The 25707-nt window shown below is 42.4% G+C and overlaps 1 protein-coding gene across 1 annotated transcript; it reads right to left on the reverse strand.

The window, feature by feature from the left end:
* Window positions 1-4355: 4355 nt before the first annotated feature.
* Window positions 4356-6166, reverse strand: LOC137868059 (transmembrane protein 100-like). The gene is made up of 2 exons (XM_068704571.1): window positions 6089-6166; window positions 4356-5919 (listed from the first exon to the last, which is right to left on the reverse strand). Exon 2 carries the CDS (start codon window positions 5722-5724, stop codon window positions 5260-5262), a length of 465 nt encoding a protein of 154 aa, XP_068560672.1. The 5' UTR covers window positions 5725-5919; window positions 6089-6166; the 3' UTR covers window positions 4356-5259.
* Between the last annotated feature and the right edge of the window lie 19541 nt (window positions 6167-25707).

Here is a 25707-nt window from a genome sequence, read left to right on the forward strand (position 1 = left end):
TCTTAAGTTCAATCAGCAGAGACTTCATTCAGAGCCAACAATGCTTTATTGCATGGTGCGCGTTGGTGAAGAGTCCTGGGCATTTAAGACCCCTTCGTGAAGTAGAATTTCAGAAAGGGGTTAGCGATGCCATGGCTAGTTCACAAATATATCATATAGATGTGATGCAGGACGGGAGGTGAACGGGGCAGATGGGAGAACAGGTTGAAAATTGTGACAGCAACATTATGATCTACTTCGGTTAAAAATCTTGTTGGTTTACCTTAAGAGTGAACGGCCACAGTCAGCGGATAGCATAGGAGTCAGAGACAAAGGGACATGTAGAGAGTCTTCCAGACAGAACTTCAGCTAAGCTTCATTGGAGTTATTTAAGCACAAACAGAGAAAAGCTTTCTCACACTGCCGTAAATACTTAATACTTTAAATAGACTAAACCAGTCACAATTACTATCTGTTACTTAATCTCTATATCCCATTTTAATTGAATCAAGCAATTAAAAACTGATTTTTTGGCTTCTTTGGGAGCAACGACAAAATCTAAATCTATGCCAAACTCGATAGCAAACAGTTGCCGATTAGCGCAGCAGATACAGAGCAACATTACAATTTATTATTTCTTATATTATATAAATGTATTAATAATGTATTTGGAGTTGTGTTTGTGTTCACCAGATTAAAATATATTTCATATTTCTCCTTTTAGCTCTGGGTTAAGAAACTAAATATATGGCTTGTTAGCTGCTGAAGTACTCAACTGAGTATCAGCGGCTAACGGTATTTGATTAGTCTGTCGTTTGTTGCTGGGTCGGTGGATTTTTAGAGCATTTTTTTGATGTAAACAGCTGCCTGCTGAAAATGATGCTGATGAGAACGATGAGAATAAAAGAAGTTAACAGCAAATTTGAGGCAGAGCCCTTTACATACAAGCAGTCATGTAATCTATTGTTGATGTAAAACATATTGATGAGTACATACTCAATTGCTCAATGCATACTCAATTTAAAATTTTAGACAATTTAATACAATGTAAATCACAAGAAGTGAATATAAATGGACATGCAATCCTAGCAGTTTGATGTGGGTATGAAACAAAAATCAATTGTATCTTCACTTGGTCTACATATGTCCTGCTATGTAGACCACAACCTACTCACTACAGTGAAAATGCTTGTTGCAATTGGACTGATTTCCCACTTTCACTCTAACACATTTTTCTCTCCACCAGCGGCCCGCCCCTCTCAGTCTGTTTTCCTTGCTTTTTACATCAGCCCTGGTTATTTTTAGCTCCGTCCAGGGGAAGAGGGAGATGTAGAGAGAATGACAACAATCCCTAATAAACGGGTGGATGAGAGGAGGAGGAAGAGGAAGAGGAGAAAGCGTGGGCACATTCAGAATGGGTGCTCATTTGAATATTCATAGAAAACAGCTGCATTCACAAAGGGGCTGAGATGCTGATGAGCACCGATGCATCGGTGGAAATCAATAGAGCCCGCCGCTACCGAGGGTTTTGGATGATAGGCTCGACTAGTAAGTGGAGGATACTAATTAGAAGTTATGTGGGACATGCTAATGTGATGGGGCAGTGACAATACAAGCGAGCGATGATTTGTTCCTGCATGAGTAACAGCAGAAAGGAAATTTTATGCGGTAGTACTGAACAACAGTATTGAAGTTCATCAGTAATCCCATCCTTCTGGACTGGCACTATATATATATATATATATATATATATATATATATATGTATATACATATATATATATATATATATATACATATATATATATATATATATATAGATATATACATATATATATATACCAGGAAAGATTGGAAGAATACATGTTTTTTTAAAACGTTACGTTTCAATGTTAAAACCTGTGAAGCTAACATTAGCAGAGCACGTTAGCACATCATTAACTAGCGTTAGCACTTTGCTACGCTAGCTTCTGAAGGTATACTGAATGTTTAAAAATGCTGGTTTTGCTTTTAATGGTTAATGATCTACCCGGCTTTACAGGAACAGTGTTGTTCCCAAACTGCATGGTCTTTCTTTCCAATTTACCTGCAAACCTAATGATATTCCCATCAGCCATAGCTGTACTTTGTGTTTAACGCTAATTAGCAACTTATACTGCCCTTAGTATTGGATTGCTTAAATGAGCTCAGACTTACAATTATTTTTACTGTTAATGGTCTTTTCATATGTCATTTATGCCGCATATATATATATATATATATATATATATATATATATATATATATATATATATATATAAATGACAGAGGCTACTGCATTTCACATAATACTGAAAATCGACCTTCAAAAGGGCAGAAGCCGCTGTGAAAGATATTTAAATGGTGTTTTTACTGTATGGAAGAAGTCATCTACAGTACCAAATGACGTAACTGATTGACAACCTGTATTTTTATTTTCATTTATTTTTCTGATATGCAATATATAGCTACAAAGATAATGGGACCAGTTGTGGCACGTACTTCCCGTGTTTACTACAGAATGAGTAAAAAGGTCAGTTAGGGCGATATGTTGGTGACACCACTCAGAACAGCTGCTAACCAAACGCTCTGACTGACTTCACTAATGACATTAAATGGCATTTCAGCAGCAATTTCCCAGCATGGTGTAAAGAAACGATAACTGTCGAGCTTGTTTCCAAAACTGACTTTTGTATTTAATCCAGTGCTTCAGCAGTTTACAGTAAACAACAGAAAACGTACACACATTTAAGAGAGACAAAAAAAAATAAACTTCTTGATAAATATATTTGGTATTTCTGGTTAAGGATCCGTATCAAAGTGTGACTTAAGGTATTTTCATGGACACCATAACACTCACACAAACTGAAATTATACTGAAATGTTTTTGCCTCTCTTGGGCTACTCTATTACTGGCACCAGCGGGCCTCCACAGCTTACAATAACTGCACTTTACAGGGAAATATTAACATTGCAAGTAAAAAAGGCACTCAGAGAAAAGCAGGGCCATGCCAATTAACTCAAAGCAAATTGACCACAACCACTTAAGCAACGGATTTGTTTCATTCCAAAACCATAGATATATTTATTTCAAGTTTGGCTAAAAAAATACAATCTTGTGAAAGGTAAAAAACAAAACATGTTTCAATTCTTCAAAATTACTTTAATTAAAACCCATTATGTTCTACACTGTAATGGAAAATATTGGTTTCTTTTATGTGGCTGGTGCCTCATTTTGGAATGAAACACTTACCATTAACACTCACAGCAACACGCTTGAAATCATTACAACCTGAAGGCTATTCGAAGAGAAATAAAAACGGCAGTGTAGGTAACTGCCTCTGATAGATACATACTGTACTGTGTGCCTGAAGTTGCTCTGTCTGCTGGAAATAGACGACACATAAATAGTCTGTACAAGGATGTTCATAAGACACTCACTGTTGAAGGTACATTCAGAAATGAGGCTACACTCTTAAGATAGACACAGTACAGTAGTCATGATATGTCGTTAACAAGAATACACAGTATTTCAGAACAAACGCGTGTGCACACAGGTGAACACATCGACTCTGTGAGGGATCATCTTAGATCCTCTTATGTCTGTGAAAGGACACGGAGGAAAATCAAGGGGATTAAGTGTAGCTTTGGTGTGCACACACACTCACAAAGTCGCAACTCCATGCAAAGAAAATGAATAAAATTGACCAGGTGTGAAGCCAAGTAAACATTTTAGAAATCAATATCATCAATCAGACACAATAACATTGCTACAGCTGACGAGAAGCCGCTGGGTCTTCCTCAACACCACGTCACCTTCTGCAAAAGACCAGACACCATCAAAGTTACCAATGGTGTAACACACTGCTACATTTTGACTCCACAGAGATTTTTTGCTCTTCCTTCGAGGAACAATTTACAAAGAATCGCTAGTTAAACTTCAGAGTCATCTGATGCTATTGTGTGGTGTTCAAGAAAGGACAATATCTAGGACAAAGGCAATAAGACAGGCTTTCACAATAGCTACAGTACCACTCTACCACACAGCTAACCCTAATCCAAGAGGAACTACTGGTCCGTATCCAGCCGCCTCTATAAACAATAGTGTTAATCCATTCCTTGGAGAGCGGGAGAGTGGAGGCCGAAAAGGAAAAGAAGAAAAAACAGGATTTTCCCTCAACATCCTCTGTTTGGCTCGGCAGGAGGCAAGGATCAGAGTAATCAGGCCGTCGTGCGCATTTGTCTTGGTTGGTGTGTGTTCGTTGAAGCGCACCTGTAATGGGATTTCCTCGTCGTACAATGTACAAGTCGTCTGTGACAGGTCCAAGTGTGCTGGGGGGGGGGGGGGGGGGGGGGGAGCAATTTCATGTGCTGCGGGACTGAAAGTACATGCCATTATCACCGAAGCTTAATACTTCTCCGAGTGGCGCTTTCTATCGATTCGGCACAGCCGGATCGTGGTTTTTCTGCCACAAAGCGGTGGTGGCAGGAAGAAAAGAAGTGTTGACCTTTCGTGCCTGATAACACAAAATTGGACCGCACGCAGAAACATAAGGGAGTTGATGTGTAGAGTGAGTCACTGTGGGGGAAATGTGCCGAGCGTGAGGATAAGTGGCGTACGCGCGAAAGGGCACCTCAAATCTAGTACACCTATCTGTGTACCGAGACTGACATCGTTTCTTAAAGACTGTTCCTCTGACGGCTTCTAACGTATGCTGATGCAGATGTTCCTGTCAGGCGTATCTGTTTGTATCTGTCCCACACATGCACACCTCTTTTTCTCTTCATTTGTGTGCCGTCAAGCTGCCGGTAGAGGTCCACAAAGTGTTAGATAACTATTCCTGAGGTGCCTATCTGTCACACATGGAGCAATGATCTGAAGTGTGCTCTGGACTCCGTGATCCACTGGACCCTCAAACAAATCCACGATAAAGAAAGACAACAAAAGAAAAAGGGGGAGTTTAGAGAGTGACGCACACTTGACCCATCTGCTTAGCATGGTGGTGATGCTGCTAAAGCTGGCCTTTTCTGAATACACGTGTCCTTTTGTCGGACTCAACACTGTCTCAAAGTTTCCCTGGCACAATGTTTAAAGTATTACTCAAATCTTCTACCCTCTTCGTCCCTCTGTCCTAGTGCATAGAAGAGAAGCATGGATGCCCCTACATCACATCCTTCTAATTCAGTCCCCTTTCTCATTCAAAAAGTCCAACTTGAACAGCTCCGTTCTGACTAACAAGAATCTTGGAAGTCTGCCCCGCCATCACAAAGTGGCCTGATCGGCAGCGAAGAATCCACCTTCCTTCTTCTTCTTCTTCCTCAGTCTGTGGGCCCTCCAGCAAACGGCTGCCACGAGCAGCATCACGACGCCGGTACACAGCAGCGCCACTGACACCACTTTGGTCTGGAGCAGCGTGTCGTAAGTGAACGTCACCCCGGTGCCCGCCATGCCAATCACCAGGGATATCACGCCAAATGGGAACACGCAGCGGTACCAGGACTTCTCTGTCCCGCCTGTAGCCTGGGCAAGTCTCTCCAGCGTGGGGAGAGTCTCCGGAGGTTTGGCCAGGTCTCTTCCAACACTTCCATGCCCACCTCCGTCTCCGCAGCCATTCAAACCCTGGTTCTGATTCTCGGAGTCCTGGGGCAAGGTGTTGGCCTCGCTGCTGTCGCCGCAGTCCAGGTCCGGGTGAAGGACGGGGGGCTGTCGGCCTGAGGAGCAGCCCATCTCGGAGCTGCTGTCCTTGGGTAACGATGCGGGAAAAGCTGCCTGTTGGCGGCGCTCCTCCCGGCGTGCGTCCAGCGGTTGCTGCTGGCGTTTATGACGCTACAGGCGGGGGTTTCTCTGAGGCTGCTCCCGGTGCCGTCAATGACAGTGAGGTTGCTGCTGTTGTTGTTTCTCTCAGTACTTGCCAGCATGTGCCTGCAGTAGGAGAGATGTAAGGAGAAAACAGAGAGTAGATAAGATGAAAAATAGCAGCAGAGTGGAACATAAAAAAAAGGATGAACATAAAGAGGTGAAAGAGAAAAGCCTCCCCACACACACACAAACACACACACACACACACACACACAAATAAAGATGCACTCACCCTGTATTTTAAGTGTCTATTTGTAGGTGAATGTTTTTAGTGCAGCCTGCCGTCTCCCGAGCTGCTCGTGGTGGCAGCAGCAGCGGCAGTGAGTGTGCGTGTCTGGTGATGTCCGTGGACTATATAATCACAGAGGGTGAGAGGAGGGGCCTGTGGGAAGCGGTAGACAGTGTGCGAGGCTCTGGTTGGATCCCTCGGCGGAGTGTTTTCAGGGAGGAGGGGAAGGGGGTGAGGTTAACTGTTCAGCGGTCTCATTCAGCAGATATTAATTCATTATTTAGTGTGACGAGGAATTTGAGTTGTGCCGTTGGTAGTGCCTCGTTCGGCGTCTGCTGTAGGCTGCAGGAGCAAAATGACGCTGGCAGGAAGCAGAAGAAGATGCAGCAGTGCAACACTCGGCATAACCAACACCGTTGCAGTTTGCATCAGAACATGCGTTCAGCATTGACTTGCCATCGTCCCCTGCTCATGTATGTATATGTATTATTTTGTGAAAAAAAACTTGTTTTTCTTTTTTGCAAGGCTGTGCAAGATTTCCACTTCAGGGAGATGATGGAATATAATTACTGGCAGGTGGAAACTCTATCTCCAAAATATCACCATCACTGGGAAAACGCTCGTCTCCAGCCTGAATGTGGTTCGCAAATGCTCTTTTCTCACAGAGAAGAAGCATGACATGACATAATTAGCGAAAGACTTTAAAAAAGCAGCCAAATTGTGATTCAGCGGTTTTCACAAGGCAAGCAGCGCCATGTGTGGTTCAGGATTTAAGAGAAAACACCCATGCCGCGTTAATTGAAAACGCGGCTCTTCCCATTGAACCTCATCATGTGCGTCATCCGTGTTCCCCTTGCACAAAGACGTGACAGTCAGCCTTGTCACGGTCGCCGTCCTCATCACATTTCCCCCATATATGTCCCCTCGCTGTTCACGCTCCCCCTTTCTCCTCTCAGACAATGACAGTGGGACACATGAGCCAGAGCCACGCATCCCTGGGGACGGCTCGCATCACCAGATACAGAGCCCACAGTGCATCGTGGGTATGTGCGTGCGTGCACGCGTCGACGTACGACGATCTATGTTCTCTACGATTGCCCTGAGGCAATGAAATCCCCCAATCCACAACATCTGTGGAAATTATCCACATCCGATTTTGGCTGATATCTCACAGACACAGCTGCTCGGAGGCAACAGTAATCACTTTGGTTGAGTTAAACCTCAGATGGTGGAGACACAGTTTTCTATGACTGAAGCCCAGTGAAAATGGCAACGGGTAAGAGCAGAATTAGAATCTGGGTTTATTCTGCAACCCCTTTAATGATGATTGCCACAACACAAAGGGCTGTAAGCATTTTTTCTTTGAGTTAAATATATTAAGTAGGGCACATTGGCATCGTTTGTACCTTAACGTTGCCAAAGCCATCGCGTTACTGTTTGTCTGAGGTGTAATTAACAGCATTGATTCTGGTAAAGTTTCATTGAAATGTCCCAATATGCCACGCCAGTCAGCAACCGTGACCACAAGGGCACTGAAACGTACACGCCAGAATGAAACGCTGTCTGTCTGTCTCTGACAGAGCTAAAAGTGTTTACCTGAGGGTGAACCCGGAAGGTGGACGCTCCGCCTCCTCAACGACAATTATATACTCAGTAATTTATATACTGTAATTTAATTTCCTGTTTAAGTTTTGAGATTTTCTTTGCTGCATTAAAACATTTCGTAATTGTAATTAAAGAATTATGAAGCTATTTTTACCAGGTCGCTGGTGTACAATTTATTATTTTCCCGATAGATGACAATTCAGTAAATGTATATTCACGTCTGTATTTGTTCAATTTTGTTTTACAAAGATAGGACAGCAATGTTTAAGTCAAACCTATAGTAGACCTGAGCATAATCCCACATAGGAAACGCCTCATTCCAACTGATGGCGTTAATCAAGGCTGCGCTACGGCACACCTGGTGATGATTGGAACCGTCGTTAATGTCAAGTCCACAGTGAGAGAGGTCTGTGATGGATATTATTATACTTGTATCAACGCTACGGTTCTCCCTCCCCTTGCTATCAAATGACTAGAGTCTGAGTTAAGGGGTCAGTGCCTCAGCGCTATTCAACAGCATGCTAGCTAGCGAAGCAGAACGCACATTGAGTGCCCGAGTTCCTCCCTGTGTACTCACCATGACGATGACAGATTAGCTTATCTCATATTAATGTGGAACCAACACCGTGTATGACATTGGACGGGCCCCTTGGCAATATCCCTTGTTGTTGGATTAAAAGCATCCAAGTTCATCTGAAGGTAAACCAGTAGGGTTTCTTTTTCAGCTCCGCTCGTTGTTGTATGCGTCACAACCTGCAGGTGCTCAACTTTAGAGCCCTGACTCATTTTATTTTTTTATTTTTTTTCATGCTGTGTTTGATTGTGCTAATTAAAGCATTAGCGGCCTCCAATGTTATTACTGCACTCTGGGTTGGTAATCTAATTGTTCAAGTTGGTTTTGAAAATGAGCATCACTATGATTTGGTGAAAGATGTTTTTTTAAGATTTCACTGGTGTACTCCTTGCCATTCGTACATCAGCAGTGAGTTTTTTTTATTGTTATTGGCTATAAGGAGTAGGTTGACGACTTTTTGATGTCACTCGTCTTTATGTCGTCCCATCTGGCCTGAAGCTGAGGTAAGCAGCTTGCATAAAGCATCTGTAGAGAAGCAGCAAAAAGAGCCAGTAGTAAAGCAAAGGCTGAGATAATTTGGAGACATGATCGCTTGTGACAGAACTGGCAGTGAAGGCATTATTGTGCCAAAACCTAGACGTAGCTTAAAGGCTAATTCGGTTTCGTGGGTGTCTTCATTTGTAGAAGAAGGTCATTTCAATAACAGTTAGCAGCCTTAATGGATAGTGTGAGTGCTTCAACACACGTGGTGGGAAAAAAAAAAAAATATGTGGAGTGAGGAGGAGGAGGAGGAGGAGGAAGAGGAGGACCGGATGAGCGCTATAGAAAGATCTTACACGCTACCGGCCGCTGTGCTGCCGTCACACATTCACGCTCGGCAACAATGAGGAGCTTTGTGCCCAAGATAGGCATGCCCAAAAACACACACACACACACACACACACACACACACACGAAACCACCCAGCGCACACACACAGACACAAACGCAGATTCCTTGTGGGTCAATGGAGCTGGTGATTGTTTATCAGGAGGGAGAAATGAACAAAGAGAATAACTCAGTGCAGGAAGTTGAAGCAGCAATTTAGTGTAAGTGCATGAGTGTGTGTCATGCTCATGAATGCGTGGTTGACAGTAGCAATGCACAGTATTTAATAAATGTATTTGTGCAAATGAAGTCGTTTGTGTTCAATTCCGGGCCAGAAAATGAATCACAAGAGTTATGTACTTTATTGTGTCATCAGTCGAGGGACAGCTTTTACAAAATACAATTTTCCATATCGAACAACCTGAGCAGAATAATGCTTTGATAGTCATGACATTACTGCTTAATCAGCATTGTTACAATACTCTGAATACACAGATTAAGGGAATATTTCAGGTAAGGTGTTTTCATGAGGCATAAAAGAGATTAACATGACTTCCCATTTCCTTCTGAAAGGATTCTGGAAGGGGAAAGGAAGGAAAGGTTTGATGGGTAATTAGACAGACTTTTGCTTTACTTTAGCTCTCGAGCCATTGATATCTCACCCAACTTTTTTCTTCTTCATCCACGGCTAGCCATGCTCACCTGAAGGGTGTCACAGGAAATCAGCCTTCCTACGGGATGAGTATTTAGAAAGATGGAAGGGTAGGGCTGCATGTAACATCATTTTGATTACAGACCAATCCATCAGTCTATCGTTACCTGAGGCACCTTTGAATGGGAGGTTTTAGAGGGGAATGGGATGTTGCTGTCAGCTGCATCCCCATTAGGGTGACGCTAATGTGATTTCATCGAACATCCTGCCAAATTACGTCTTTAATAGAGAGCATTAGAAGAAGATTATGGGGTGCCAGAGGCATATGTGTGCGGCGTGAGTGCTTGGACGCTTGTACTGTACACACGTGTGGTTGATTTCTAGTTGGTCACGCCCAGACCAGCAGCTTTCTCTCCTGTCTGCTCTGTTGGGAACAAGCCAGCATACAGTCTGTGCAAACAACCGACTCAGCCATCGCTACATAAAAACATTTGTATATATATATATATTGTTTGTAAATTACACAAAATGCAGACCCCAGGAAGAGTACAGCTACTGCCCTTCTTGCAGTAGCTAATGGGCATCTCAACAATCCAACACACGGACAGGATATTGGTGCGGTGCTGCTGAAGGTGGTCCTTGGCAGGTTGACTGTCGCCTCGCGGTTCATGCTGTCAGGCCCATCTGGCGGCGACCAGCGCCGAACCATGCCCTGTTTCGCTTATGTTGCCACCCACCCACACCCTCAAATACTACGAGGACGCCACCTCTCCACAGTCCCCTTCTTGATCCTCTCGCTTCATGCAGTCGTGTCCCGCTCCTTCTTAACTATGGTACCCCGACGGTGTGGAGGTCATGTATTAAGGAACGGCTTTCTTAACATTGTTTTACTTGAAAGTAACCAGATAACAAATAAAGTAATTTTTTGCATCAAAGGTTCAGTGCACCCAAATTGTTTAGCAACAAATATTCTCACTACTTGCAGTAGTATCTAGGGCTACCATTGAGGACACTGATGGTCATGTTCTTGGTGTTTTCCTGGGAATTTGGAGGGTTTAGCAAATATTTTTAGACTCAATACATTTTAAACAGCATTGATTAATTCTGTTTTTTGGGGTGATTTGGGAGCAGCAGAACAAGCTCTAAACATAGCACTGACATATTGTCACCATATAAAAATGAAAACAGTTACACCCAATCATCCAGCAGACACATTAGCATTCATTTGAAGACGTGTTTTTATCTGGTTCTTTAGCTGTTAAAGGCTCCACTTTGTTTGTCTGTTGTTTGAGGCTGAAAACAGCTGCCTGCTGTGGCTGAACTGTGTTGATGAGAGCGATGTGACCGATCCGAAACAGTAAAGCTGCAGGCCACACCAAAACCATGAGCTGAAAATGCTCCGTAGATCTGAGGGGGGGTAATTCCCTGTAGCCTCATCGCTACGAGCGACACCTTTCACAAACAAGTAAACAATTGGATCCTTGTGTCAGTAAACATATTGATAAGAACTGCTTTAAATTTGACTACCTCGGACAACAAGAAATAAATTGGTGAATAAATAAATAATAATAATATATCATTTTAGCTTTCTAGCAATGTTGAAACAACTGTTCAACATAATGTTGAAAAATCTAATTTACAGAAAATAAAACTCAACTGTTATATGACTAAATCAGGTATGAAAACATAGATATAAACAAATGAATACAAAAATCTAAAATCCCGGCCCCAGCCCTGAATCAAGTATCAGATGGTTTCAGCACAAAAAAAAAATCCATTCACCTTCATTGAATTGGGGTCAAGAAAAATAAGTCTCTTTGAAATATACTGTAGAGGATTAATTTTATAATTTAGATGAACTCGCCTTCAAGCTTAGCAGAAGTAGTAGACCAGTAAATCCCTGGTACTGGGAGTACCACGTTACATGGATACTGCACAGGACCATATCAGAATAGAAATTCACATTTACATCACCATACACAACGTTCTGTAATGTGTTGAAGGCCACCTCCAGAAACCTTAACCGTGAAACAAAGCAAGAAGAGCATCACAGTACAGCCCACACAGTTTAACAAGTGTAGAAACTTAATGGCACCAACGATGATGAAGGCAATATGTTGCATTACCTCTTTCACTTATTTTATGTTACCATCCTTCTATTGTAAGGTTGAGATTCCCTCCACCTCCGCAATCCACATCAATAACTGGAACGCTTTACTTGTAAGACACAAAGTACAAAAAAAAGGGAGAAATTGTAATACATTCAAACTGTATGGTGGAGGTGAAGAATCCCCAAGATGCTTCTTTAAAAACTCACACTAACAAATAATAAGACAATGATGTTAGCACAGACAGAAAATCCCCATACGCAGCGCAAAGATGATCACACCAAATACAAAATAAGATAATAAATTCAAATAGGTAACATAAAATGCCCTGAAGCAGAGAAGATAAAGAAAGGGAGGCTGTTAATGGGAATAGCGTGTTCAGTTTCTACCAGAAGAGAAAAAGATAAGAATGACAACCGTGTGTGGGTGCCTGTGGGTGTCCTGTTACTAAGGAAATCAAAACTTTCAATTAGTTAAAAAGCAAAAAGTCCATATTTGAAGCTGTAGCAGTAGCAACTTCATCTGCAGTGTCAGCTGAGCATGTTTCTGCCGAATCAGGTGGTCAAGTCAACCGTCACAACTGCAGGTGTTATTTATTATTATTGCCAGCAACACCTACACATACCACCTGTGACAGCCAAGAAGGCATGCACGCTGCTTCACAGCAACACTTCCCAGACCCCTTTCTGTCTGACTAATCAGAGGAAATACGTGGTTATAATAAAGTCTTATTCCTATAAACAGCCTCGAAGGGGGAAATTCATCTGCTTTTCATGAACACTAATTATGTTTTGGTCTAAACATGTGTGATTTATGGAGGGTACAGAAGCTGTGGATTAATATCTTTGGAGATGTTAAGATGACTAGTGTTCATTTAAATCAAGCAACATGTCACCTATAGTGCAACCGTATGGCTCACTGATGGGTTTTTAATCGGTATTGGACAACAATTAAGCTCAATGGCACAGAGGAATAAGAAAATATGTCATGCTTTCGTTTCATTCAACCAATCACGTCGTGTTGAACGTACAAAACAGACACAATGGTGGAAAACAACAGGCTCCATAGTCTGAACGATACGACAAACTTTATTACTCCTTTCTATCTTGACAATGGCAGCGCATACGGGATCCACTCCTTTCGTTCTTGCCTTTCACAATAAAAGCCTTAGACATGATCACTACGCCACTGCTTACCAGATGGAATTTATTTTGCTAAAAGTACAGTAGCTTAGGCTGTACAACACTTTACCTCAGACACACTCTGGGTCAATGGGACTCTAGTAATATAATAATAAAAAAGAACACAAATCTGCTTCACCGGGTTGTAATGATGACATTTATATATAACTCATATACAAGCTCTTCAGAGACCACTGTCAAGTTAGTGTTACCTCTCTTTGTTTTAAAGGCCAGTCTTCTGGACAGTGCTATTCACAGAGCGGACTGACAATGCAACCATTTTATCATCAGTATTCGGTATCAGATGGCCACAAGGCAATTACGGTTTGGTTCTGCTGCCTGCATTTGATTAAAGTCGTACTCATTGTTCCATTACGCGTTATCTCGCGGACGTTGAAATGAGAATCGGTGGAGTCAGATGACGCTTAAGCAAAGTAAACAAAGCACACACATATTACACACACTCACAAAGACGTGGTCCCCATGAAATCAGTCCGTCTCTGTTTCTCTCTTGTCACTCACACACTCTGATACACACACACACACACACACACACACTCACTATGACTCATGCAATACTCCTAAGTTTTAAACACGGCTCAGGTCACGACTAAGATAAGGAGAAGCTGTTGGTGTCTTAAGTACAAGTCTGCAGTAGGGACACACACATTGAGAAAGACGCAGTGTGTCCCTCACCACGCACACACAGTGAGAAAACCATCGCCTGGATGCTGATGCTTGTGCTTTGGACTAATTGGCTGGGTTTTCTGTCTTGTTTTCTCGCCTATTTTAGCCTTTTAGGTGACACGTTCACACAGTGCAGTGGCTGAGTGAACTTCATTATCAAAATCACAAACATCACAGCCCAAACCAAGGAGTGTCAGAGCCACAGCGCCCTGAAAGAGCACGCTGTCCTCCTTATTAGAACACCTGATTTGTCATTCAGTTCCTGTAGTGACTTTCTATCAAAAAAAAAATTCAAAAAAAATTCTGAATTCTGTGTTTTACAATTTATGTCTAATCATGTGACAGATGATTATCAATGACTTTGATGGAACATAACATTTCACTTTATTTTTTTAATAAAAGAAAATGATTCAATTCTGGTTTAAAACAAAACATTCAATCCTTTTGTCAAATATCTATACAGACGGCCTCTTCGTCATGACTGTGTGTGTGTGTGTGTGTGTGTGTGTGTGTGTGTGTGTGTGTGTTTGTGTATATGTAGGGCGTTATTATGAATCCCACTGCTTTTCTTGGCTAGGCCCGCCCTGCGTAGTTTCCAAGCGCTAGGATTGGCCAGGCGTCCATGCTGGGAAAGGTACCGGTACCCGGATTTGTTCAAGACCTATGCCCCGATCAGTGAGCTGTCCTGACTGTAAGTCCTTGATGACTGGCGATGACTAACCAATCATCTCTGCCTCAACCAGCTACGCCGGGCAGGTCTTCGTAGTGGGAAACGGGACTCATTATTCGGCATGTGTTGAGGAGCTGAGCCTCGCCCTCTGTGAAACATTGATGCCGAGCAGAGTAACAAGCCCCTAAATGACACAGCTGCATAGTCATTTTTCGGTTTGTTCGGCTTAGGTGCTGTAAAAATGCTTTTAATGGTTGCCTGATTTTCATGAATTGCTTCCCCATTTTGGCAAATTTCACGACATTACACATTTTACAGCTGTTTCAGTTGTTATCATGATATTCTAGGATTCCGTCTGTGGATCGTGGAAATCCGAGGGCCCTAGTGAAGTGGTAAGATATATATTGAATATGGCAGTTTTTAGGATTCACACCTACAGGCTGTTTCCCAACATTCCGAGACTTTGACATAAAAACAAACAGATTGAATCCAGCGAAATCAGGAAGTATTACATGGCAGCCCTCGGGCAAAATGTAATCTGATGTCAGGAACTCAAACAGTGCAGGAGATGAGGAAAACCATCCCTAAACATAACATGATACTCGAATCATTAAGCATGCTGACAGGAATAGAAAGAGAAAGAGAGCAGCACCACTTGCTGGTGTCAGAGGGAAATCTGCAGCTTGACAGTGTGTATAATGTGGGGGTGAGTGTGGGCACACAGATACAGTTAGTGGGTGTTTGGTCCAAAGGTCGCCAGCCAGGAAAATGTGGGTGAGCAACATCTAGAGCTGAGGTGCCCTTGAGCAATGAGGCTCTAAACCAGCTGGCTTTCAACAAGAGACTTGGACTCACTTCCAGCGAGCTATGTGGAGCTTCTGGCGTCAGAAACATTTTCTTGTATCCGAAAGTTGAATGAGAAAAATCATTTTCCGGATGAGCGGGCGAAGAAACATACAATTCATTGTAGTTTCAAGCAGTTAATTGACACAGCGGGACTTAAAATAACTGGATTTTAAAGGTCTTTCAAGCGTTCTCTTGTTCAAAAGAGTAGTCTGAGTAAAAGGGTGCGTTTCTCTCGCCAGGAAAACTGATGCTCTTTGATCATTTCACGTTGAAGGGTCTTCTGTGATGCATATTTTAGCAAACAAAAGTGGGACAGAAGATCAATAAAAATCTAGAAAGTTTGATTGCTGGCAAAGGACAAGACGAGAACAAAAATCCTGCGTCCGATTTCTTTCTGTCCGTCACAGAGCTATAAAATAAAAGCTGTACACCTCAAATGACTAAGAATGTAACTTGTATCTGAGGATGCAATATCCCTTAAACAAAAATGCCAATACCTGCAAATTTGTGTCATATTCAAATAGGCATGTATACTCTCAAGCTCTTCCACTTGAACCGCTGGCAATTTGTCGCACCCCAGCTACATGATGCTGATCTGACGGAACAAGTAGAAACCCCTTCACAACACGGCGGCTGACATGGAGCGATGGCGGGTTATCATTAATGTTGATAATAGGATGGAGCAAGAGAGAGCGAGGGGCTGCAGGTCGGGAGATGAGTCACACTCGCAGTCTGTTGCAGAACAGCTCCGTTTGCATCCGGCTCGTTTCATCCACGCCGTCTTTAAAAGTATGCGACACATATAGTAGTGATAGAGAATCCTCATAGAGCACGAGGAGATGGTTCGCAAACAAGTCGCTCTGAGAAATGACGTGATAAAATGTAAGGCTCATTGTGAGAACAAAACAACACTTGAGGTCGTCAATCAGCTTGTTGTTATGGTGACTCAGTACATGGGATGAAAATGGCCGTGGATTCCAAAACTGGACCACTTTAACGTTGACTTATGTGATGGCAAATCTAATTAGGTGTCTTTGTGGGTGCCTGAGAGGCTCTGCTGCATATTTAGAGCCATAACTACTCTTTTGGACGGAAGCCTATGAAAGAGAGCTATAAACATTAAGCAGCCCAATTTATAAAAAGGCCCATTACACCTTTGATGCCACTTGTTCCATTAAAGGATCACGTCTTACTGTGGTCTGAATGCTTTTCCTTAAATTCTCTGTCACCTCAGACTCACCTGGTTCAGTGCTCATTTTGTTCTGGAAATAGAAATCCACTTAAATATCCATCCATCCATTTCCCTGCTGTGTATTTATTCGGGATGTCTGTCGCTGATCCCAGCATGCACTGGGTGTAGGGCAAAGAAGCAGCCTGGGCTGGTCGACACGCCACAGCAGTACCCAAAATATATATATTTGAAGTGGGAGGGGCCGCTGGTTTCAGAAATGTTTTTTCCCCATTCTGTATTTGTCACAGTCTTGGGTTTCGTTTAGTTGGTTTCCCGTTATATTTTGAATTTCCCTGCCTCTTGTGTCCTGTGTCTCATCACCTGGACCTCCTCAGTGTATTTAAACGCTGTGTGTCCTCTGTCTCAGTGTCGGTTCATCTGTTGTGTCTGTGCTCTGCTTTCATCTACAATGATTCCTGGTATGTTCCCGGCTTTGATCCCTGCCTTGTTCCCTGTTGAGTAGTTTTGTTTTCTTGGACTTTTTGTTTCACATTTTTTGACTCCCTTGCTCTGCAGGTTTTGTTTTGAACATTTTCTTAATAATTAAAGTCTCAATTATTCATCCCTCTGTGCCCCCGTGTCTCTGTGTTTGGGTCCATCCCCAGCTACCATTTTTGCCTTAAACCCTGACAGGATTTCCAGATCAAAAGTTTCTTTGAAGGCACTCAATACAAAATTTAGAGCTTATCTAGTGCCTCCAAGCGGCTCCTAACATGGCGACAGCTGAGTCGCCGACTAGTAACTAACAGCGCTAACAGTGCAAGCAACGGCAATGTAGACAAAGCAGAGAGAAGAGGGAGAGCGACTTCATTCTCTATAATACAATGTGGATAACAATGAAGTCAGAGGTGCATATCAGCAACAGCCAATTCATAGCCAACAAAACACAGTGACATATTTGCTGAAATCATCCAAAAGGACCAGATATTATCAAACAAGTTCATGTTCTGTATTTTTATGGAAACTGATCTGTTTTAAGTTTGTAGTAGTAAGCATCCAGAAAGCCAAAATGGCTGACGCCAAGTGAGTCACATTTGGTCAAGTCCTCCAAGTCAAACTACAAAATACATTTGTCTTTGCAGAAGAACACATAATCTGCAATAGAAGGGGACAGCATTGTTTCCCAGTACCCTCCGAAGCCGTTACAAATCACAAAAGTAAAACCATCTGATGTGAACACTGTGGTTTAAAGCTACAGCTGGTAACTATAATAAAAATAACTTTTTGTCATATTTGCTCAGACTACAGCCTGAGAGTAGTACATGAGACGGATAATCCCTGAAAGAAATCTGGTTCCTTTTAGCGCTCTTAAAGGCATTTGCAGGAGTCTACCACGCCCGTAGAAAATCAACCAATCAGAGCCAAGGAGTCTCCAATACAGCTGTCAGTCACTGCTCGTAAAGCTCGGGAAGTCCGATCAAACTGTCACACCACCGGCACCACTGATCAAATATGAATCAAGATTCTGCATTGTCTATTTTTCACCTCAAATGTTTCATGTAATATATTTTAGTGCACTGTTTAGCTGTAAAATGAGAAAGTGTTGTCCAGCTGGTGGGCGGGGTTCGGCTTTTGTCTTGGCTGTTTTCAACATGGCGGCTGGCTCACAAACTTAAATAAGGTTACGGAACAGTTGTGGTCATAGTTAAAAGAGACAAACAATCATGCACTTTAAAATAAACACAATTATTAAACATTTCCACCAAAAAACACATGCTGTCTTTTTTTCTTTTATTAAAGGATATCATCCACCTGCTTGCAGGACTGATTGCCGGCCTTGTGCAGGGAGGGCACTCTGAAATTGACCCAAATTTGCTGTTCCAAATCCAGGTCAACTGCAGCATGTACAGCTTGCTTATATTTGCTTCCAGAACACAGCAGAACAACTTAAAGAACAAGGTGGCGTCTTCAAAAAGAGCTTATTTTGTCTGCCCAACTGCCCAAAACACAGACATTCAGTTCACTATCGCATAAGACAAAACCAGCAAATCCTCACAACTGAGACGGTAGAACCAGGTAATGTTTACCATTTTTGTGTTTTAAAAAAAAGGACTTAAATGATTTCATAAACGAAAAGAGAAAAGAAAGGAAAGAAGGAACAAAGAAGGAGATTCCAGGTTCCAGTAACTCGGCTCTAACCAAATCCTCGCAGCAGTGCGTCTCTCTGGCTCTGTGTGTTCTGCTTTGTCATGAATTCACAGCCTTCCAATCAGCTAGGAGACACTGTAAGGGATGATGAGGACTAAATACAGCTGAAACCAAGGCGACGTTATCGTGTCAGAGTGAGTGCTGCTGTGATTAAGCCCAATAAACACCACAAGACGCGCTTCTGAAGTTAAAGCAAATTGAGATAGACAGGGACGTGTACTTCTACATAATATGGAGGTTGTATGTAGACTTAACCTGTGTGTATATATAGGCTTAATTCGCCTCACATTCATGAATACATTTGTAAACGACGTTCCGTATGCTGTTCCTGCAATCACTTCATTTCCATTTGAAAATGCCTCCATGAGTGTACATTGCCTATTTAGGAGCAGTTATGCCAATTATGGCGTGGTGTTGGTGCACTCAGCCATGCTGTGCACTGCAGCGGGATAATTAGTAGGTAGCTGAGATGCGGTGTTTTTATTCCCGGTCATCTGCAATTACAAGGTGCAAAGTGTGTGAAGTGAGTCCGTCAGCACAAAGCTCGGCGTCTACACGGTTACAGCAGCCCCGCTTCTCGCTGATGATGATTTAGGACTACATCACCTGTGTGTGAGGCATAATTTACCTTTGTGTAGTGTTAATGTCTCACTTTTCCTTCACGTTGTTTGAATGCTCAGAGCAGTAGTTGGAGAACAAAGGCTTGCTTTTCCAACAGAGGGTGCTAAGTTAAGGTGTTAAGTCCTGCGCAGCATGAAAAACAGCTTTCACAATCAATCCCAGTAAACACAAAAGCCTCCATTGACTTTTGGTCAGGGGTTATTTATGGTCATTTATAATGTTTCACACATCACACCCACAGTTAGAGAGGTTTAATGGAGCATGAGAAATAATTGGGGGAAATTTGAACCTGATGAAAAGAAAACTAAATTGGGTTTGAACCATTAACCTTTACAATCAGACAGACGAAAGCTTTGGTCAATCTGCAGAACATTTGCAGTTTGAATCTTAAACCTGATCAAGTTGATATGGCTAACAAGGTAGCAAAAAGTTATCAAAAAACTTTATTATACATTCAGCGGATACAGAGCAACATTAACATTCATTTGGTGTTTCTGCCGATTTCTCACCACCAAATGGCCTCAACGTGTCAGTTCTCCTTTTAGCTCTGTTTTGAGCTCCACCAACTTCTGGGGGAAATATCTGGCTGTCTATCTTCACCCAACACAGTCTCACAGCAGTTCTTGGAAATAGTCAAGACATGCCATCTATTGGTTTTGTTTTGTAAGGACGCAAATTCTCAAACAACTTCTTTTTTGAGAAAATATTCAATACAAAATGAACAAGGCAAAAAAAAGTTCATGGTTGGACTTAAAATGCCTACATACAGTTAGGTTTAGGTAACAAAACCACCACAACACTTTGACACATGTGGTTTCGAACATCCCAAGTCTCTTATTTGTCATTTCGTCGCTCCTGGCTTGAATTGGAAGTTGTTCTGCTCCGCCATATTGATGGCTGTCCCAAAGCTCTTATTTCTGCTCTGAGGAGCGAAGAGCGAGAATTGAGGATTGAGGATGAGGAGGGATCTCTGAGGAGCCGTGAGTGAGGATGCATGTCAGTGCCCGATCCCTTCCAGCTGCTCGATCGATGTGTGGGAGGGGATTGTTCATCAGTTATGTGATTGGACGCTGCAGCCGATCGGACTGATCTGATATTTCTCAACAGTAATAGTAATAATGATTACTGATGTTTTCTGATTCACCATTTGTTTAAAATATATGTTCATTTATATATCATCAGGTCTGAACAACAAAAATGTTACTCTCTATAATTATCATGTTGTCTCTCACTCTGCTTTGTTTTCCGAGCTTCCTCCCTGTATTTCCTGAAAAATAGTTGCATGTTGGTATGCATCCTTCGTCAATACACCGGTGGCTGCGTTGCCAGAAATTGAGTCTCGCCTCAGTGGGTGCTCGCTAAAATAGGAACAAACAGAGATAGCGAGGGTATAAGGATGGAGTGGGTTGCCTCTGAGGTACAGATTGAGCTGTTTAAGAAAAGCACCCGGCCCAGCTCGCCCACATCCAACATGCTGGCTTTTTATCAGAGAGGAAATGATACCTTTAGGTTTCATTTCTCAGCTGTTACAGCTGCTTCTTATGTCCAGGGAGGCAGCAGGCAGCACTGACAAACACAGGTGGCTTTCCTCAACGGTTTTTCAAAGTCAGTTGAGATAAGTCATATGCCTAATGATGGTTTGGTGGTTACAGGAAGAAACTGGCCCATTGGTGAGCTGACCATGTCCTGAGATAAGAACACTGATATCAGGAGGCTCTTGTGGGTCCAATGTGTGATTTAGAAAGAGAATACCAGCTAAAGAGGAGTAGTCATGGTTTCATATAGTTTCCATGAGAACGGTTTGATAACAACTGGTACTATTTAATTTTCCATTAATCTCCAATATGTCTATTACAGACACAAACACATTCCAAACATTCTACATTAAAATGAACCCAATTTCTAGAGATGTAATGCAGAAATGAGTCAGTAGATGGCACCAGGGCCCATTTCTTCCCCCAAACTTTTGGTTGATTATCACAGCACAGAAGCTTTTATCATCCTAACTTCACCATTTGATTAGTGTGTGTGTGTTGCCACACACCGTTTAGTTGCCACACACCGTTTAGTTGCCACACACCGTCTAGTTACTACACACCGTCTAGTTGCCACACACCGTTTAGTTGCCACACACCGTCTAGTTGCCACACACCGTTTAGTTGCCACACACCGTTTAGTTGCCACACACCGTTTAGTTGCCACACACCGTCTAGTTGCCACACACCGTCTAGTTGCCACACACCGTCTAGTTGCCACACACCGTCTAGTTGCCACACACCGTTTAGTTGCCACACACCGTCTAGTTACCACACACCGTCTAGTTGCCACACACCGTCTAGTTGCCACACACCGTTTAGTTGCCACACACCGTCTAGTTACCACACACCGTTTATTTGCCACACACCGTCTAGTTACCACACACCGTTTATTTGCCACACACCGTCTAGTTACCACACACCGTTTATTTGCCACACACCGTCTAGTTACCACACACCGTTTAGTTGCCACACACCGTCTAGTTACCACACACCGTTTATTTGCCACACACCGTCTAGTTGCCACACACCGTTTAGTTGCCACAGACAGTGGTTAGCCTGAGGTTGCTGAAGCGACAGTGTCTTTTTTGGCATCAGCCCATGCTGTCATGTGGATGTTTTACCTGTGTCTGCAGAGAACTCTCGTGGACGGGTTATCTAAGAACTGCTCAGGGAAGCGGTGTTGCTTCCGTATCTTAATTACCCAAGTAAAAGAGAATCGCTTATTCATTCTCAAACATCGACTTTCAATTAATTGATAAAATCGATTATCGCCCAGCTCTGCTGACACTTTAAAGTCAAAATGTGACAGGCTCTCTCTAGAGCCAGTTCGGTTTGTCCTTTAAAGATAAAGATTAAGAGGTTTTTATTGTCATTGTAGTGATACAACGAAATTTCGTTTGGTAGCCCTCAGCCAGCCAGCAGCAGTGAACAGCAGCAACGATAAACAATATACAAGATAAAAATACACAAAAGGAATAAAAAAACGTTACTAAAGTAATAATAAAATGAAGTGCAAACAGTGCAGTGTAAACTTTTGTTTTGATCGTGCAAACAGAGTATAAAGTGTATCAGTAAAGTTTTCTTTCAGTACATTTCTGGGCTACTGTAGCTCGACCCGTAGATATGAAGGGTCCATTCCCCTATTAAGGGATAATTATACACCTGACATAATTAAAACATAATAAGGAATATTATATATATGTTTTGCAACTTTGGATCCAAGTGACCCAGTGAAGGGAAAAGTCCACAATATTAAAGTTATGGCCGGTTTAATATGGAGGATGATGATCTACGTTTGTGCATAGTTTAATAGTTTAATTATTTCATTTTTTTGTCGTTGAGTCTGACTGTCTGTATAGTTAGCCGTCATGTTATATAGTTGTTTTTGAGGGTAACATTTAGCGTGTAAAAATGTATGAATTAGTTTTGCAACTTTGGATTCCAAGGGACCCCCGAAGAGTTGAGTCCACAATATTCATTATTTAATTGTTATAGCAGGTTCAATATGGAGGATGATGATCGATGTTTGTTTGTTTTTTTGTGTCTGAGTCTGATTGTTTGTATAGTTATCCGTTATGTTATGTTATTATTCTTTTTGAAGGTAACATTTAGCGTGTAACCTGTATTAACTGAAAACAAAATGATTGAAAGAATATTATATTCCATATCTGCCAATAGATCCCCCTTAGTCCTACTCACTGGTCCTTCAGGTAGACGGCATTCCAATTGCTCCCGAAATCTTGCTTGTATAATTTACATACGTCCGCACAATCCATCACCAAATGATGACGATGATGGAACATTACATCTTTCTGTTAACATATTAATGTGTCACAGAGTCACTAAAAATGACAAGCCAGTGATGGACACATATAGTGGGTTCAAGAAACGAGGTCACACGGTAAGACACTCTTTATTTGTAATGTAAAGTATTATCGTTGCAGTGGATGTTGCTTCATCAAATGATCCTTTTTTGCTAAATTAGTCACCATCTACCTTCCCTGGATAGTTTGGCCTCTGCTTTCTCGAGCAACAACTTCCATATTCACAGCACATGGTGGCAGCAGCGCTCCACAAAGAGTTCATTAATACTGTTGGCTGTTGAGCCCTCATTCAGCCCGGAGAGCTTTCAACTAGCCACAAAATAAGCACGTGTTAAAGGGACAGGAGACAAGGCTATAGGACAGCTCTTTTTCCTTTACAACAACCCCTCCGATGGAAACCCTTACACGGAAAAATATTCAAAACACACTTTTTCATTCAGTCATTAGTAAAGCGCTCAGGTATTGCCTCTTTTCTCTCAGTGAAGGTGTGGTTGTTAATAAAAGATAGCATATTTTCAGTTCTGTAACCACAGTCAGTGCGTTCGGCATGAATCTGTCTTTGGTGAACCTACATGATGTTTATTTAGATACCCACAATCCTTTTATTCAGAACACGCCGCCGCAGGCTGCGCTGCTGGGAGAATAAACGGTCGCAGCTGAGAGACGACAGGCCGTGCTTGTGTGTTTATGTGTTTATCTGTTCTTGCTTAATGGAGCCAGAAATGTCTTCATTCAGTCACTGTTTTCATGAATGTATCTTTGATTATTTTCCAGCCAAACCAAAGGGTCTCCCGGTGGCGCTGCACTAAACTGCACCACCTTAGCAACGGCGCTAATGTTGCTAGCAACAGATTGCTTTGTGTCAGGACCAAAACCGTGTTTTGAATCTGGTAGCTGCATGCTGCCGCAGAGCAAATGTCTTTTTTTAATCCGGTCTTGGATGTAAGATCAGTTTGTTATTGTACAGTTTAGTAAATTCAGAGACGCAGGCGATTCCTTTATCGTCCATCTTTTATTTCTCTGCCGCGGCGCAATGCTACCTCACCCGTCAAGGCGCTGTGTTGGCCAATCAAAAACGTGCAAGTGAGGCAAGCTCCTGTTGGATGACTTTGTAACGTGAACATAACATCACTTCTGTTGACCTGGCAAATGTTGCAGCAAAAGATAAAACAGTTGCTGCCATTTTAACTTTCCAGAGTTGTACAATCCTCTCTGCTCTATTCATGCAGCATCTGATGAGTCTTTAAATGAGGGGCGTATCACTCAAACTGGACTTCCTGCACCACAATTCATTGCCTCACCAACACAGCCCCTCGTGTTTCTTTAATACTGCTTTGTGTCTGAAAGCCAACGCTTCAGTTTGACCCAACAAGACGCGTGCAAGATCAGCAGACGTTTAGCAGAGCTTTTAATGTCTGGCTTTGGTCATTCTGAATTATTCTATTTATTAGAATAATAATTATGTTATGTATTGCATGTTCCTGTTGCCTCTCTCCTCTTTGCAATGTTTCTCCTTCCTCCTTTTTTATCTACATGTGATCAGCAATCATTTCGCCCCTCCTCTCCTCTCCTCTCCTCTCCTCTCCTCTCCTCTCCTCTCCTGGGGGTATCTCGTCCTCTCTTCATCCATCCGGAACGTTCCCTGGCTTATGCCCAGTACCCTGCAGCTGGTCCCCATTGAGCCTCCCTGGGACTTTAACCCCCTCATCTCCTCTTCATCCCCTCTTTTTTTTCCTCCTCCCCACCATTACACTCTAAAAAGTAAAAACAAAAAATAAGTTAGGGAGCCATTTTGCTCGTTGTGTTGCAAAATAGTCCACCCCAAAAAATGAGTTAGGGTGGACTTCTTCCACAATGGGTTCATGAACCCACAAGATGAGCCTAAGAACATGAACACACTTCATAAGGAAGCATCTCATTACAAACCTCCAAACATCAGAAGGTTTTGTACGCATCGATTGGTCAAAAGGGAAACCCCCCCCCCCCAAAAAAAAAAACAGTTCATTTGTTTCATAGGAACCTATTTCTATTGTTCCTCTTTCAGGAGTTGAATCCCAGCTGGAGCCCATGTTTTTAGAGTGTAGCGTGAAAAGGAAGTTAAAGAGTCGGAGAGGGGGAAGGTGGAAAGATGTTTCCGATTGAAGAATGTAAGTAATTAACCCTTGTTCCTCTCAAAACAAAAACACTCTCCTGCAGCATGTGTGAGGGAGATTGGTGGGGTGGGGGTGGGGGACGGAGTATGGGGGGGCAAACATACATTAATGCATGTGTCTTCTGTACATCGGGTGTTTTTAGCTCATGAAGCCATTTTATATACACATTAGTGGAATTGTTTGTCATTTTTAAAGCCCCAGTTCGAAAGACTAACATGCGCCCACACACACACACACACACACACACACACACACACACACACACACCCTCATTCTCTGAGCTCCCTTACCACAACAGACTGTGACACCTCCTAATTGGGATGGATGGATTTCATTATGTAGCATCAAGAGAGAGTGAGAGCAGTGATGGAGGGAGGAGAGGGAAAAGAAAATCACATTGTGTTACAATAACAAACA

This window comes from Cebidichthys violaceus, unplaced genomic scaffold (genome assembly GCF_023349555.1).
Source record: "Cebidichthys violaceus isolate CVI_PGR_0920_01 unplaced genomic scaffold, fCebVio1.0.p SCAF_95, whole genome shotgun sequence".
In the NCBI taxonomy this organism is placed as follows: Eukaryota; Metazoa; Chordata; class Actinopteri; order Perciformes; family Stichaeidae; genus Cebidichthys; species Cebidichthys violaceus.

Coding starts and splice junctions, on each gene's coding strand:
- LOC137868059 (XM_068704571.1), bottom strand. CDS start 5,724: ATGGGCTGCTCCTCAGGCCGACAGCCCCCCGTCCTTCACCCGGACCTG.